The sequence below is a fragment of the Podarcis bocagei genome, assembly GCF_964188305.1.
Source record: "Podarcis bocagei genome assembly, chromosome: Z".
Taxonomy (NCBI): domain Eukaryota; kingdom Metazoa; phylum Chordata; class Lepidosauria; order Squamata; family Lacertidae; genus Podarcis; species Podarcis bocagei.
In genome coordinates, this window is record NC_138140.1 from 20,244,237 (window position 1) to 20,261,805 (window position 17,569).

At 45.8% G+C, this 17,569-nt stretch overlaps 1 protein-coding gene across 4 annotated transcripts in view; it reads left to right on the forward strand.

Annotated features, from left to right (window-relative positions):
• Positions 1-15,999, forward strand: part of LOC308578431 (gamma-aminobutyric acid receptor subunit alpha-3-like) — a 49,334-nt gene extending 33,335 nt beyond the window's left edge. For 3 of the 4 annotated variants that reach the window (XM_081178798.1, XM_081178799.1, XM_081178800.1), the window contains exons 9-10: positions 469-680; positions 1,997-15,999. In XM_081178798.1, the coding sequence (XP_081034924.1) occupies positions 469-680; positions 1,997-2,350 (566 nt within the window). In that variant the 3' untranslated portion in view covers positions 2,351-15,999. The remainder of the gene's footprint in view (positions 1-468; positions 681-1,996) is intronic. The other variant, XR_014003922.1, reaches the window with a different exon arrangement.
• The last annotated feature ends 1,570 nt before the right edge of the window (positions 16,000-17,569 follow it).

The window sequence follows — 17,569 nt, forward strand, 5'->3', positions numbered from 1 at the left end:
CTGATTATCAGTTGCTGAGAACTGCAGGTAGGGATCCAGTTGGCTGCTGTGACAACAAGATGCTGAACCAGCTCTTCTTTAAATCAGGGGTGGCTAACCAATGCTGCTGCACTCCAGCTCCCAGCAGCCATAGTGGCTAATGGTCAGGGATAGTGATGATGATGGGATTTGTAGTCCAACATCACCAGGAGGGCCCTTACAGGTTCCCCATCGCCCTGTTTTAAATGTCTTGCTAATTTAATTCTGCAACATAATTGTATAATTAGATACAGCTCCACTGGTGTTGAAAATGGGACTGTGCTCAGGTGTGGCACTGGCTCCTTCCAGCTTTTATTGGGGCACCTAGGGCAGTGGCTTCTGTGACAAAGCAGCCCTAGGAGGCTCAATGGATCCCCCTCTACCCTCAAGAGGGAGAAAACCTCCTGTGGCCCCATTTCAGCAGTGCCTTTTCTGGTTTTGTTCCCACAGGGGTCACCACGGTCCTGACCATGACCACCCTGAGCATCAGTGCAAGAAACTCCTTGCCCAAAGTGGCATATGCAACGGCCATGGACTGGTTCATGGCTGTCTGTTATGCCTTTGTGTTCTCTGCACTGATTGAGTTTGCTGCCGTCAACTACTTCACTAAACGCAGCTGGTCTTGGGATGGCAAGAAGGTTCTGGAGGCCCAGGAATTGAAGGTGAGAGAGGGAGTCATTGGAGGGAGCAGGAGAGAAACAAAGAGGAGAGCAATCAGAACTTGATGTACAAGAAGAGGCATTGAAACCTTACTTTGGTTGACCCAAAGTGAGTGGTAGCACAGCCTGGGGGGTTGGGATTCCCTAGGGCGTAGCAGGGGGTGCAGGAGGAGTAAATGACTATCAGATTTTGGAAAGCTGCTATCACTGGATCAAGTTCATCAGTTTTGTTGAATTAATTAAATGAAAGGGTTTTAATTGGATTTTGAATAAAAGTGCAATTAATTTTCACTGTTTTGACTTATATGGTGTTGTTATCTTCCTTAGTGCGTTAGGCAAACTGCTATTCTGAATAGTGCTTTTGTAGGGTAGGGGGCACTAGGGGTGAGATCATGGAACCAAGGGGGGATTGGCCCCCAACATTTTGAGAACCTCTGTCTTACTCCAAACAGAGCTAAACATCAATGTTTTGCAGCCCAGAGAGGGGGAGAGGGAGGGAGGGAGGGAGGGAGGGAGGGGAAGGAAGGAAGGAAGGAAGGAAGGAAGGAAGGAAGGAAGGAAGGGGGAGTCCATTGCTGCTGCTGCCCCTAATCCCCCCTTTGCTTATCCTGTATGGCTTTTACGCATCACCAAAGGAGCTCTGAGAATAACTATAACCCAGAAGCATTTTTTCACCTGTGAAAGGCCAGTTGGCTTCCCACATCAGTGGAGATGATCTCAAGCCCTGCAATGTGTTAAATGTCACCTGGAATTACACAGATGACCTGCTGTATAAAGGGGTTGAGAAATCACATAGATACTGCTCCTGTTCTAAAAGGGGGGAGGGGGAGAGAAGAGAAGAGCCCTACCTGCAGATTCCCTGTGGTGTGAGGCAGCACACGTACACGATTTGAGATTTCACTGGCCATAAATTTCCTGTTGGAGATGCCATGTTTGGCAAGGACTTGTAGCATTTGCAGCTCACAACGTGGTTTACTCTAGGAACATTGGAAGCTGCTTTATACTGAGTCAGACAGTTGGTTCATCTGACTCAGCATTGTATACACTGACAATACTCTTCAGGGTATCAGGCTGGGGATCTCTCCCATCACTGCCTGGAGATGCCATTGGGGATTGAACCTGAGACCTTCTGCATGCAAAGCAGATGCTCCCCTTCCCTCTGATCCAGGTTTGACGTGGTGCATTTTTGAATTGCACCAAGTTCATCTGGTTGTTTTTTGTTTTTTGTTTTTTTTGCAAGCCTTTTATTTCTGCAGTAGCAAGTGTTTCTGGGAGCTGTTTCTGGGCTGGTTTCCAAAAACTTTTTCATTCCTCCTCAGAAAAAAGAGCCCGTCATGCTGGCAAAGAAGACCAATAACACCTACAACATTGTTGGCACAACGTATGCCCTCAATATCACCAAGGAGCCAGGCCTGCCCACCATTGCCAAGAGCGCATCAGCAACTACAGCCACACCTGTCACGGCTGCTGCTGCTGCTGCTGCTGCACCCCCAAAGGTGGCCCGGTTGGAAGAGAAGCCCCCTGAGAACAAGAAGACCTACAACAGTGTCAGCAAGGTAGACAAAATGTCCCGCATCGTCTTTCCGGTCTTGTTCACCATTTTCAACATGGTGTACTGGGCGACGTACGTCAACCGGGAGTCGGCTATCAAGGGCATGATCCCCAAGGAATGAAGCAAGCCCCTCACCCCTCTTCCATCTGTCCATGTGGCCCAGGCAGAGGAGTCTCTGTGGGGGCTCCTTTGTCCCCCGGCTGGTTCTATATTAATTTTATCTTCTTATTAATTTTATCAGCTGACTTATTCCTTCTCCCCATGCAAATCAAACTGTGATTTTTTACAAGGATAACCCCAAGAACTTTTCATTTGTTACTTGTTTGGTCTCTTCTATTTCGTTGTTGTTGTGGAGGTGTGTGGAGGTATGTGTTGAGAGGACGTATAATAGAAAAGTGGTGCCTCCCGCGTGGTGAGTCTGACATCCTTCTCCCCAGAGTCCCCTGCTTGCCCCACGCCAATGGGAGCTGGCTTCATTCCCAGTTCATTTCATGCTAAATTCTGCTGAGGAATGCAGGGCAGTTTCTTTTTCCCTTCTAGTGACCTCTAATGGTCTGCCCTGGTGTCTCCAGTGGTCACGTTTCTCATCCCTTGGTGAGTTTGTCTTGGTGGTTCCTCTTCTGCTGTGCTTCTTTCCTCCAATGATGGGGGTGGGAAATTGTGGCCCTTCAGATGTTGCCGAACTGCAACTCCTATCAGCTCCAGCAAGCAGGGATATTGGGAGTTATAATTGGGAAATATTGGGTGGATTTGGGGGATAGGGGACAGTGCACCCCATCCTCTGATGATGAGGCCTCCCAGAACCACACAGACCCCTCCTGCCCTGGGTGTCTCCTTCCCTCTGCAGTTTTTAAGCAGGGAAAAGCAACCAGACCCTCTTTCCTTTTCCATACTCCATACAAATGAGAAGTGACCCTGTTCTCCGTGCCTACCAGTGGGGAGGGGACTGGTGGCAACCACAAATTATGGGTGGCTAGTTTGCTGAGTCAAACTTTATAATCCCTGAACAAAAGTAAGCCTGTGGGATGTTAGATGGGTTTGGAGCATAGGATGAGATATTCTTCATTATTTATCCTTCCTCGTGCTCACTTGTGTGTGTTTATTGTCTGGTTAGCAGAGTTTAAAATTACCATCCCTTTGTGGTATAAAATGTGGAAACTTCTGGGACAAGGTTGCTTAACCTTAATAATTGTCCAGGGTGTTCTAGCTGACTGGACCTTCCCCCTTTTATCCGTATAAACAAAAGAATAACACAGAAGTCTGTCATGTAAGAATAAAAATATTGTTTACTTTCATAATGTCTCAGACTCAATTCAGCAGTAAGCAGCAGTGAAAAAAGACAGGCAGAATATATTTTTTCAATTACAAAATAAATGGTTGAGATAAATAATGGAATCTGTCCAGGAAAGCACAGAGAAGCATTCCTCTCTTTAGTTACATGGTAAAGGAAAACAACAACCTGAACATTTGGGAGGGAGTAAGTAGTAAGGATTATTTTCCTTTTGTTACTTTCCCCCACCTAGGAAAGCAGGGGATATGACTTCACAGAATGCCCTGTCTCCATGTGTCTTAACCCTTTGTTTGTCTAGCAACACATGAATTTTTATTTTGGCTGCAATGCTATTTACCACAGACTCCTCATACCTGCTCGAGGAGAAAGATGTTCCTGTTCTGGAGAACAATGCCATGGGGTGGTGATGGCCATCATGGGCAGCAGAAGGAAAAGATGCAAGGTTATGCAAATTTGACCTGCAAACAGTCAGGACAGCCAGGGAGTTTGTGCAGGTTCTGTTCTCAGAAACTGGCAAGTTTAAATAACCTTGTTTAAGAGTGAGCCTGAGCTACAGGTGCTGTCAGCAGTAGGAATAGGTTTATTTCACTCTCTGCACTGTCTTGGCACCCCCTGGTTTCCTTGGAGATGCTTTCAAAACCTCTCTTTCCAAACAATGGATTTTGTAGTTCTGCACTGCCTGATAGTTATCTGCCATTTTGCTGGACTTGGATTTCTAGATTTTGTTTTAAAAGGGAGGTGGGACAGAGTTGACCCTTCCTGCAGTTCTCATTCTTTCATCATCCCCCCCCCCCCGCTTCCCTCTTTGGTTGCTTTTGGGGTGAGATGCTAGGACAAATGTTCACACTGTGCCCTAAATGGTTTCTAGCCCCCTCAATGGTTTGTGTGAAGGAGTGGATTATCATCTGCATTTCTACTTTCATTCTTTGTGAATATAATGCTCCCTGTGGATTGTTACAATATCTTGACATTTGGGAGCATGAGAAATGCTTCTTTTAAAATGTTGTTGGGATATTACTTCAACCACCTCATGAAAATGGGCCTAGTTTGGAGGAAGCCAAAAGGCAAGTCAGCCTCTTCCATCTTGGCAGGCCGAGGTTTGGGAGGGGACGGAAATTTCTCAGCTGCTTGTCCCTCTAAGGAACTGAACTGTTGGACAAAGAGGAGAAATAGGAAGTCGGAGTGCTGGTCTTTGTTTGGCAGCAGTGGGCAAATACACTGGGGGTGTTGTGTTCATTTGCATGTTCGTTCAGGGGGGAAGATATAGGTAGGGAAAGTAGAATTCCTGGATGCCATGATCCAAGTTTGGGACTAGTACTCTTTGGTGAGAAAACCCCAGCAGAGATTTTAAAAACATAAAGGTTGTAGACCTTTAACATATGCCCTTGAGAGTTCCAAAACTTCTCTCTTTCCCTAGCTTCTCACACATTTGAGAAGCTAAAAATGGTTTACTTACACACTCTCTAAAGGTCACATTCATGTGCTTATCCACAAGGGCCAGGAGACTTGGCTTAGTTACTAAGTGGTAAAAGTTCCTAAATTAATCAAGAGTGGCTTGTAAGAGCCATGCAGTCTGAGCTGCAACAACCAGCTCAGATCTCCTCACATGTTGAGCTTTCCTGATAGACAGTTTACTCTATGTTCTTAACCCCTTCATGCAATAATTAGACTTAATCATGTTGGGTATATGAGGCTGGTTATCTCACATTGCACACACACATATGCACATACCATTGGCCTCCACAAGACTTCATATATGTCAGGAAGAGAGCAGCCACTCACTCACTCATTCACATCCTTGCCATGATGGGTATCTGCTGCTGGGTGTCCTTTGTGGCATTCATGGAAGCAAGCCTTCTCTCCCCACCTGGACCTGTGTGCCATTGTAGGTGGGATTCCATAAAGAGAGAAAAAATGGGAATGGACAGAAGAGAGCTGCACATGGCAAATTCTCAAATGCTACCACCACCTTCTTTACTGTCTCTGAGAGGAGCTGTCCAAGGCGACCAGAGTCTCTCGCTTCCCCTGGAAGCCCCAGCCCAATTTAGAGTAGAATTAGGAATGTCTCTCCTTATAAGAAGAATGTTGGTCTTGAAAAGGGTTTTGTTTTTGTTTTGAATCAATATGCATCAAGCAACTCTCAGGGAAATCCTGGTGCTTTTCAATTTCCCTTTTGTTGGGGCTTAAAATGTTCAGCTTGTCACGTCTTGTGTGATGTATTGTGGTGCAACTATTGAAGGTTTTTTTGAAAATTTGAAAAGCCATTTTATTTTATTATTATTTTCTCTTTTATACAAAATAATATCAAGTCTTTACAAAATCGCATCACTGTGAAAATCCTTGAGACTAGTAGGGGGAGAATTGTTTTTGAAGCCACTACTTATAAATCTAAATATCAGGACAAGGATGTTATTTTCTCCCCACATCCCATGTCACTTTCCCCCATTTTTTCCTGCTACTCAGAGTGCAGCCCTGTCAAGCCTTGGCTTAACACCAGCCAAGGGCTTGTACTGGAGCATCAAAGCTGGGTAAGCCTGATTTTGCAATCAGCATCCCTTTACCCAACTGCAGAATGGCCATAATAACCATGGCCAGTCTCACAGGACAAGCACAAAGAAAGGCCTGCATTTTGCATAATTTACTGGTGTGACAGTGACTAGACTCACCCTTTCCTTGCTACGCTTCTCTTTCCTTCCATGGCACTTTCCTTTTGGGTTCACTTTGTCCTGCCAGAACTGCATGCTTGAACTGTGTTTTTAAAGAAACGCTAATCTTGAACCCACACCTCTCAGTGTGCCGAACTTAATCAGATGTAGAGAGCAAAATGAATGTCAAGGAAGAGCATCTTGAGGCAGCAGGTTTAGCGGAGTTAAAAGAGCCTGAAAGAAGTTGTCCTTGGGAATGGCATAAATTCATAACTGATTTATTTTCAAAACTGCACAGTTGATGCAGGCAGGGTGTGCGCCTGCCCAAGGCAATGACTGAGTAGGACAAAAGCTTGAGAGACCTCACCTGGACCTCTCATGGGAAGTTTTGGGTCTTAAAATATCTGGAAATAATGTTTGCCACAAACTCAGACTGGTGGCTTGCAGATAGACCAGAGTCTCCTTCATCCTGTGCAGAAAGCTCCATAGATGAAAGGTGCTCTCAACACCTGCAGTGCTTGCTGGATTAGGAAGCACAGGTGTTAATCAGAGACACATTGGCACGTTCTTTCAAATGGGAGTCCTGCTTCTCATCCACACTACAATCATTATTTTCACCCTGAAATGTGCATCCACAATCTGGCACAAAATAGAATGGATTAGAATGCCAGCATCCTTATTCTCTAGCATCCTTATTCTCCCTCTCCCTCTCTCTCTGATTGTAGAATGATTCATTTGGAGGGAGGCACATGGGATATGCATTCTATTTTAATAGACCGTGTAGATCAGGGTGGTCCAAAATGTGGCCCTTGAGGCCTTTTTTTTTGTGGCCCTCAGCAACATTTGACCCCTTCCCCCTCAGCCCTCCCAAAGTCAGGTAAGCAAGGTGAGGTGCTGGGCTTTGGGAAGAAGGTATGAGGGCTCTGACAGAGTCCTCCTCCTTCCTTCCCAGAGCCTACTTAGCACCTTCCCAGCTTTGGGAAGAAGGTGGGCAGGATCTGGTACCCTGCTAGAGCCTCATGCCTCCTCCCCAAAGCCCAGCACCTCACTTAGCCAGTTTTGGGAAGGCAGGCTTGTGGGTGTCAAATTTTGACTTCATTCCCCCCTCCCACACAAGGCAGTGTGTGGCCTGCAGGTTTTGTGTTGAAGTATTTTTGTGGCCCACTTAGTATGAAAAGTTGGACAGCCCTGATCAAGATGGATATTGCTTCCCACCCCCAAAGGAGGCCACTGGCTTCCAACTAAATCCTGGTGAAAAGCCTATTTCATGAAAATACAGGGGAAATAGAGACCCAGTCCTTGGGGGGAAGTCTTCCTCGGTAGAAAAGGGCTGTCCAGCCCAGCAAGGCTGGTTTGCATATACAAAACCTAATAAATATCATCCCATAAAAGCAACCCACCTTCAGAAACCTCATGAGAACAAATAAATTGTAATGCAAAATGTAATCTCTGGGGAGAAGGCATTACATAAAGGAGTCTTAGATCACCAGCAACCTGCCTGGAGGGTTGATAAGCAACAGGTTCTGCTTGGATGCAGATGGACATCCTTGTGATCCATTCTGAGGCAGGATATGTGAATTCCTGAGCCTCTTCACTCTCTTAGCCATGTAACTGCCACCTACAGATCTGACTGCCATACATTTCCTTTGATGTCTGCTTAATGTATCACCATTCTAAATTATTGTGCAAACATATGAGATAAACAACCAAAGGCATTCAGGAAATCTCATTAGGCATCACAGTGCATAAGCTGAAATGGCAAATGTGATCCTCAGGTTGAAGTTTTGCTTTGCTTCAGAGGCCCAGTGAGTCAGCTGCTCTGCATCCAGTGTAGAGCTTAAAGCGTGGCAGGGGGAAGGAAAAGCCCCAGTCTCTTCTGTCTCTTTGATGCAGCACCTCAAGGTACATTTTTGGGGAAGCTCCTGAGAGTGACAAGGAGAGGTTGGAGTCACTGAGAATGCTAAGCCTGCGGTGCCCCCTAAAGCCTTGCATGTCTTCTTCTGTAACAGCAGTTCCTGGATTGTGCTTTGTTTTTTTTGGGGGGGGGGGGAGCAACTCAGATGAGCCAGTTGGGTAGGGTTGGCAAATGCTCTTTGGAGTTCTGGCTTTTTGAGAGCGATCCAGCAAAGACAGCAGCTCAGGCACCTGCTGCCTGGCTTGGCTTTCTTGGAGCAGTTTCTTTGCCTATCATGAAAGAGAGAGAAGTGGGAAGAGATGGAATGCTCTAGCCTGACTTCCATTTCTGCAAAGAGATTACTTCAGTAACCCACTTGACTTCCTTATGTCTGCTGCCCAATAGGTTATTGGGCTGATGAAGGGGATCAGCCTATCTTTGCAAGAAGCATAAGAGGGAATGGAATGGATTGACAGGGAGGGGTATGATTGATGATATGGTCAGAAGAACAAGAAGACTTAGAAGAGCAGAGAGGGTTAGGAGGAGGAGACAGAAAATAAAGTCAAAAAGGAAGCTGGGGTACCATCACAACATTTGGGTCACTCCAACATAAAGCAAGCCAAGCTTGAGGAGGAGCCACGGGTTGGTGTGCAGAGCGAGGAGGAGGTTCTCTGCTTCCTGCTACTTAACCAATTCCTGATCCACAAGAGAACCTCTCCTCTTATTCCTTATTCCTGTTATGAAGATGTCAAATCATTAAGAGAACTCTGGTTTACACACACACACACACACACACACACACACACACACACACACACACTCACATGAAGATGGAGTGTATATGTAAGAGCCCATGAAAGAGAGCCTTTCATAAATTCCAAGTCACTTCTTCATAAAAACAGCTAAAATCGAAGTTAAAGAGAGGGAGGGAGGACAGCTTATCTATAAGATTGCAAGAATTAGAAGTGAGGCTCTGTTGTGGTATGGAAGCAATGGAAGGGCAGAGCGGTGAGGAAGGGGCAATGGGCAAGAAAGAGGGCCAGGAATAGACTGTAGATCAAATGAAAAAGACAAAAACAAGGAGGCTTAAAGAAAGGAATATGTAAATGTTGGAATCCTGGCAGCTAAGACTCAAGTTTGAGGCAAGTACTCTTTGGTGAGAGAACTCCAGCAGAGATTTAGCATTGCAAAACATGCAGCAAAGAAAATCATGGAAATATAGGCTGTAAAACCTTTTAAATGTGCTAATCCAGTGAACCCCCAAATTGTCCCCTTTTAAAAGTTTCAAAAGTCAGTTTTATGTGCTTTTCCATACAGCAGTCAGGAAAAGATTCACAGGCAGTAAAACATTGCATGGGAGTACTGGTCTGAAGCAAAAGAGGTTGGTAAAAGACATGTACTGGAGCAACCAGCTCAGACCTGGGAGCTTGCGACCAGACCTTGCAAACAAGGACAAGGTTTGCTGGGGGAGACTGAAGAGAGTGAGCGTGTGTCTTTTGGAGCCTGAGGGTGTGTGTGGTTGATTGCTCTGTGGGGACACAGGATCTGATGGGGAGGAGTTACAGCTGAGAGAAAGCCGGGCTGAGGAAGGAGTTAGCAACCAGCAGCAGTCAAACTTAGCTCAGTGCAGATCCTGGGAGCTTGCGACCAGACCTCGCAAACAGGTCTGATATTCTTGCGAGGTAAAATGTGTGTTGAACAAGGTAGGTTAGGTGGATTGGTAGCTGTTGACTAACTGAACCCAAAGAGTACTATTAATGGTTCCTCGCCATCCTGGAAAAAGGGACAAGTGGGGTGCTGCAGGGTTCTGACCTGGGCCCATTGTTGTTCAATGTCTTTATAAACAAATTGGATGAAATAATTGAGGGGATGCTCATCAAATTCACAAATGACACCAAGCTGGGAGGGGTAGCTAATGCCATAGAAGACAGAATCAGAATTCAAAATGACCTTAACAGATTGGAGAACTGGGTGCAAGCTAAGAAAATGAATTTCAATAAGGACAAATGTAAGGTTATGCCCTTAGGCAGAAAGAACCAGATGCACAAATAAAGGATGGGGGACACCTGGCTTACTAGCAGTACATGTGAAAAAGATCTCAGGGTCTTGATGGACCACAAGCTTAACATGAGTCAACAGAGCAGCAAAAAAAATCTAATGCTATTATAGGCTGCATCAACGTAAGTATAGTGTCCACATCAAGGAAAATAATAGTATCACTCTATTTTGCCTTAGTCAGACCACACTTGGAATACTGTGTCCAATTCTGGGCACCACAATTTAAGAAAGATGTTGACAAGCTGGAACGTGTGCAGTGGAGGGCAACCAAGATGATCTGGAAACTAAGCCTTATGAGGAGCGCTTGAAGGAGCTGGGTATGTTTAGCCTAGAAAAGAGGAGACTGAGAGGAGATATGAGAGGAGATATGATAGCCATCTTCAAATATCTTAAGGGCTGTCACATGGAGGAGGGAGCACACTTAGTTTGAATGGCCATCTGTCATGGATGCTTTAGTTGAGATTCCTGCACTGCAGGGGGTTGAACTAGATGATCCTTGGGATCCCTTCCAACTCTAAGATTCTGTCATTCTATGATTCTATGAGCTCTAGAACTGAATTCCAGAGAGAGAGAGAGAGAGAGAGAGAGAGAGAGAGAGAGAGAGAGAGAAGGACTTGGTTAACTATTTCTTCCCAGGGTGTATGGAAATGTCATTGGTTAAGCCTGGCAGGACAGCTTACTCTATGGTTTTAACCCCTTCATGCACTAATTTGACTGGTTATATGAAGCTGGTTACCCTACAGTAAAGAGTAGCCCACCTTCCAAAGCAAGTAAATTTTTGCTGGGAGCGTCAGTCATAGCACCAAGCCACCTATACCCATTCAGCATAAAGACTAAGAGTCCATGTTGAGGTGGCCTTTCTACTGGCTGCTGCCTCTAAGGTAACAAAGATGTCTTAATTTTTGCCTCTGGCCTGGGGTGCTGGCAACGGCAGCAGCAACATTCATGAAAGCGTATACACCCGCTCTGTGAATGTGAAGCTAAATGGTGACAGGTGGTGTTCTGGAAGGAGGCCATGACTTGGTATGATATTGATAACTGCAAGGTATAAATATTTAATGTTTGACCTTGTTATTTCTCAGGCAGCCAAACGCTACCAGCTGGCTTGGGGGTGGTGCAGGCAGGGGGAAAGAAAGTGCTTTGTCTTTGTGGCTGGGGAAATGTCAGGCTTTTTGGAATGCTTTCCCTGTGTGTTTGTGTAGTAAATCTACAAAATCTGAAATTAGAATGGAGCAATGAGAACACAGGGCCCTACTTTTGGCAGCAGGAAAAGCAGAGGAGAAAAGAACCATATTTGCAGTCATGGTTCAATAGCAGTTTGCTTCTTGGGCCAATGACACAGTGGGGTAGGGTTGGGTGGAGCAGCTGGCACCTGTCAATAAAATCTGGTGCCTGGGAGGGTCACCCTTTCCACTGATGCTGCCCTCTGGTAGTCCTAGCTGGGAACACAATGTGACTTTCAAAAACCCTCAAGGCACAGCAGAAATCCTAGCAGGTGAAAATTGCTGCCTAAGTATTCTACGCTTCACATCTAAGAAGGGTAGGAAGTGGTTGTTTGGCCATATAAAGGGTAGTCTCTCATTCCCCAAGCCTTCAAAATCTTACCTGGGCTGGAGGTTCAGAAACTTCAGCTGGTGCAGAATTCAGCAGTCAGCTTGCTCACTGGGGCAAGGCAGTTTGAGCATATAACGCTAATCCTGGCCCCACTGCACCAATTAGTTTCCAGGCTGCCAATTAGTTTCCAGGCTCAAGTCAAAGTGCTGGTTTTGACCTATAAAGCCTTAAATGGCTCAGGACCACAATGCCTCCAGGACTGCCTCTCCCTATATCATGGGTAGGCAAACTAAGGCCCAGGGGCCAGATCCAGCCCAATCGCCTTCTTAATCCAGCCTGCGGAAGGTCTGGGAATCAGCGTGTTTTTACATGAGTAGAATGTGTCCTTTTATTTAAAATGCATCTCTAGGTTATTTGCAGGGCATAGGAATTCATTCATTTTTTCCCTTCAAAATATAGTCCGGCCCTCCACAAGGTCTGAGGGACAGTGGACCAGCCCCCTGCTGAAAAATTTTGCTGACCCCTGCCCTATATGAACCAACACAAACCCTGTGACCATCATCTGAGGTCCTTCTTTGTGTGCCCCCTCCACAAGGTATCCAGAGGGCAGCAAGATGAGAGAGGGCCTTTTCTGCAGTGGCTCCCCGTTTGGGGAATGCTCTCCCCAGGGAGGCTTGCCAGGCATCCTCATTGCCTATCATTAGACACAGGATAAAAAATGTTTCTCTATAACCAGGTCTTCAGCTGATTAACAACTTATGGCCTTTTGAATGTGTTTGTCAGAGGGGAGTTATTGATTTGTTTTGGTTTCAATTCCATTTCTGTGTTTTGTGTTCTTATCTTGTATATTGATGTTGTGAACTACCCTGTGATCGTTGGATGAAGGGTGGTATACAAACTTAGCAAACTCTTGCCATAAAGTGCTACATTACAAGAAAATTCTGGAAACCAGTCTGTTTGATTTCTGAATTATTCTTACCCTGGCCTGTGTTCATCCCATACTTGTGGCACCCTCTGATCCAGGTGCAAGTGTGGTGAGTTCATGGGGCAGTTCATAAAAATCATGTCTCATGGGGGGAGGCAGTGGGCTGGGCTAGACAACCTTGTTCAAATGTAGCCTTGTTTCTGTGTTCCTTTCTTTCTCTGATCAGAAGCGTTTCATGCTAGGATTTTCAGAGGATCAGCTTCTCATGCCCCAAAATCCATGTCACATTTCTTCTCATCATGGGCTGAGGTTCATATCCTTCCTCTTTGGTTGTATGCAGGGCCGTCTTACCCATAGATGCTAGGGGTGCGAGGCACCCAGGTGTGGGCTCTCAGGGGTGCCAGGCCGAGAGTCTAGGGCCTGACAGCTGAGTCCAGGGGAGAGCCTGCCCATCAGTTGGAGTGCTGCAGTGGGCTCTTATGCTGTGGGTGGTCCGCACTGCTAGTTCGGGGGTGACCTAGCCTGCGAGACGCAGAGGCGGCCAGCTGGCTCCGCCCTCCTGCACACCTGGGACTGGGCAACTGGGGGGAGGGGAACCAGGCGGATCTTTGCACCCCGGTGCCGCATATGCTTAAGACAGCGCTGGATGTGTGCTATGGAATGCCCTCCCACAGGAGGCAGGGATGGCCACCAACTTGGATGGCTGTAAAAGAAGATAAGAAGAATTCATGGAGGATGAGGCTATTAGTGGTTACTAGCTGTGCTCTGCCTTTCCAGTCTGAGGCAGTAATTCTTCTTACTACCATTTTCTGGAAACTCCAGGAGGGGAGAGTTGTGTTGCAATCAGGCAGGGGCATTGTATTTCACCCCTTGGGGTGAAATGATAATGTTTGGCCATGCCACCCCACTGCCCTTACCTGGGAAGCAGAAGAGCTTCCCACCCAACCACCATCAGAGATGTGGCACTAGCAGCAGCATATGTTTCTGGTGAGTTCTTAGAATCATATTGTAGAGTTGGAAGGACCCATCTAGCCCGACCCCCTGCAATACAGGAATCTTTTGCCCAACATGGGGCTCAAACCCACAGCCCTGAGATTAAGAGTCTCAGCTATCCCGGAGTTGTTGCAAGATCTCACAATATTTTGGTGAGATCTTTCCAGAAACCAGTGTAGCTACCAGTGCTGCTTCTCCACTGGTGGGTGGGGCACCATTTATTCAGCTTCTGCTGCCCAAAGTGGCTGCTTCACCCATACCTCATGGGCTGGCTGGCCCTGTGCTCATGTCCTGCTTTCAGATTTTCTATTGGCTGCTCATTGTGAGAACAGGATGCTGGACTAGATGGCCCCCCTTTGGCCTGATCCAACAGGCTTACCTTATGTTTTTATATTCTAAGCATCATTGGAAGGCTCCGCTTGCAACATCCAGCTTCCTCCCTTTTATCATGTTCTGCTCCCGTTATTCTGACCCGGCCAACAATTTATGGAGCCCATAAAACTGATGGTGGAATGTATGCCTGGATGGAGCAAGCTCTGTTATTCTTCCTAGGGAGCGTTTGATCTTCAGTACCTGCCACCTTGAAATCAGTATTCTCCCTCAATAAGAATCTGCTTTTGGACCTTGCCTTTATCACTCTTTCCACCTCTTCTTAGGCTTTCTCACAATAGTAGTAGTAGTAGTAGTAGTAGTAGTAGTAGTAGTAGTAATAACAGTAGTAGTAGAAAATTGCAGTGCACTGACCGTGGGTTATATCCAGCATAACTCCTTCTTAGTGAAGGTGTATTCAGATCAATAGACTTTATTTAGCTATTCGCATCTACAGAGTAGTGGGTCTACTCTGAGTAGGAGTTAGTTGGATTCTCACAGTGTACTAGATTCTCACAGGTAGACCTGCCTTTTTTCTTTTATATGGAAGACGGATGGTGTAACCTTGGACGATGCCATCTTAAAAATAAAATAAATCCCTAAGTGAGCATGGAAGGTTACAAATTCAAAGTGCAGAGTCTGATCTTGTGAAAACCAATTTTTAAAATGAATATGTTAAGCGTCAGAAACAGATCAGGCCTTGGTGGTTGTGCTCAACTAAGGCTCTTACCTGAGCTAGCCAGTGGCAACTGACTCATCTTCCTCACACTGTGTGACTAAAATATTTCAAGAAAAGGGGGCAGAGTCCAAGGTATTGCGGGGTGGACATGAGTAATATGGCACCTTGAGCAAGGACAAAATCCACATACACACCCAATTTCTTATTTTCACAATAATTCCTTTTGATGCAGTTGCTTTTTTATGGATCTTCTCAGTAGGTCCCTGTATAAATATAGGCATTATAATTATCAACCTCCTCAGCTCGGCACCCTGTGCAGGGGAAACTGCCTGCACTGGCCTAAATCTGGCGCTGAGATCTTGGCATGCTGAATGCAACCCATGGGCCTTAAGCAACTCCCACCCCACCCTTGTATCCAGTGTAGTATACTGGCGTTGGCAGTCCTTTAGCACAGCCTTCAGAAGAGGAATTATTGGGGAAAGAGGAGCCGCCATTGCAGGCTCATCAGAGGCAATGCACAGTGCAGCCTTTTGCCAGCTGATGAGCTGCAGTTTTGAAGGTGCCCAGCAAGGAAACACCAAGGCAATCCATATCAACATGGCAGCCAGGACATCCTGGAGGTCCCGATCCAACTCTGCCTTATGTTGCACCTGCTCCCTTCTGGCCTCCTCTTGTTTCCTCTCTCATCTTATGGGACTGTCTTTCCTCAGCTAAGAGAGAGAAGCGAGCCAGCAGCAGTTGAATGCATGACAATCCTCTGACTACTCCTTAGACCACATCTGTAAATAATTTGTGACTAGGGGAAAAAAAAATACATTTCCTTAATTTTGTTGTATTTTCTTTACTGAACTGGCTGTTAGCTGCCGTCTTAAGGGATGTACTCATGAAAACTGTGATTTCTTTCTCTCCTGTCTGAGATTGGTGTTCTGAGCACTTATGGTGCCCACATTTAAATGCCTGTTTGTATTTATGAATTGTATTTTTCAGCATTTGCTGTTGACTTGTACAGTTGGTTTTAACTGGCAGGATTTGCAGTCTTGCATCCCCCCTCCCCACCAGCTACTAGCTTTTTCAATAAGTTAAAGCAATTAAAATGTTAAAAAAAAACATGCAGGAGGGGATGAAATACTACTGCTACTAATGATGACAACCCAATGGAATGCTTGAGGTGAATCAGAAAAGGTGGATGAAGATCTTTCCAACTTGAGCCTTCTCCTCCTCATCCTCTGCTCCCCAAAGAACACGTGACTTCAGATGATCGTGCAGCCCCTCCTTTGCCCAAAAACATCACTCTGGCACTCACTCCACACACACTCAAAACCCAACTGAAGCAAACAAATAAAATTCATATTTTAACAGAAACTGGCCTGTTATTTTCTTTCTTGGATTGTACAGTACTGAATTGAAGAGTGATTTCGCCTGGTAGGGAATTGGGGTTGGACAAGGCAGCCTGAGCTGGAAGGACCTAATCCTTAGCAGGAAATAAATGTTGCCATTCCCAGCGGGCAGTAGCAAACAATTTATGTTTGCAAATGAATGCCCCCCAAAGAAATGAAAGCCAGCTGAAACCCTTGTGTGTTTTTCTCCAGCCATTGTGGCACTAAGAAGTGGAAACAGCATTTTTAAACGAGCATAGCTTACTTCTCTGGCTGCTTGGGGGAAGGGTGGTGGCCCATTTGCTTGGCAAGGATAAAGGGCCAGGCTCCATCCCCAATGGCAACTCTGGGTGGGGGTGGGGAGGATGGGAACACCCCCTGCTCCTTATTGAGAACAGCTCAGTGGTGTCTCCTTCTGCATGAATGTGTTGATGTTCAGGTCTCTACTTGCATTCCTGCTTCTTATCTGCCCACAACATTCCTTAGTTGTTTGGCTTGAGGAATGAGCTCCATCAAGGCCAACCAGCGCCAGGGACAAGTCCCCTGTGAATCTCAGTCTCAAGGTGGAACAGAGGAAGCTGCCTCAGCCAGACCACAGGTCCCTCTAGCTCAGTACTGTCTACACCAGTGTTTCCCAAACTTGGGTCTCCAGCTGTTTTTGGACTGTAACTCCCATTATCCCTATCTAGCAGGACCAGTGGTCAGGGATGATGGGAACTGTAGTCCAAAAAAACACACCTGGAGACCCAAATTTGGTAAACACTGGCCTATAATTTCCAGCAGTGGCTCTCCAGGGTTGCAGGCAGGGTTTCTCTCACCCCTGCCAGGAGATTCTAGGGGTTGACTTTCTGCATGTAAAGCAGGTGCTCTGCCACCTGAGCCATGGCACCATTCCTTTCCATGGAGATTACTACAGACAAATTGAATTAGTCTCTGCTAGCTGCTGGAGGTGTCAGGTCACAGCTAAGATTCTGGGGCACAGAAGTCATATCTGATCCCCATTTTTGAGAACATTAAGTGCAGCTTTTCCTAGAACAGTCTCCAATCTTAAGGGAAAAACACAGAGGTACCTCATTAGACAGTGATCAGAAATAAAAAGAAATATATGGTTTAAGGGAGATATTTCCCCACCTTCAACTTCTTGCTTATAGATGTCATTGAAACTTTTTAAGAGATCTTATAATTAGGAAAGTTCCATAGCTCAGCAGTAGATCATATGACTTTGCAAGTAATTGGTCTTGGGTTCAATCCCTGGCATCTCCAGGTCATAGCTGTCAACTTTTACCTTTTCTTGCGAGGAATCCTATTCAGAATAAGGGAACTTCCCTTAAAAAAAGGAAAACATTGACAGCTATGTTCCAGGTAGAATTGAGGGAGATTCTTGTCCCTGGAGAGATGGTGCTGTTCAGTGTAAAATAGACAATACTTGATGAATCAATGGTCTGGCTGAATACAAGTCAGCTTCCTATATTTCCTAAGCAGTTAAACAAATATGTGGGGTTTGGGGGAACAGCACTTTGGAGAAATTACTTGCTCCTTCTTTTGTATCCAGTTTA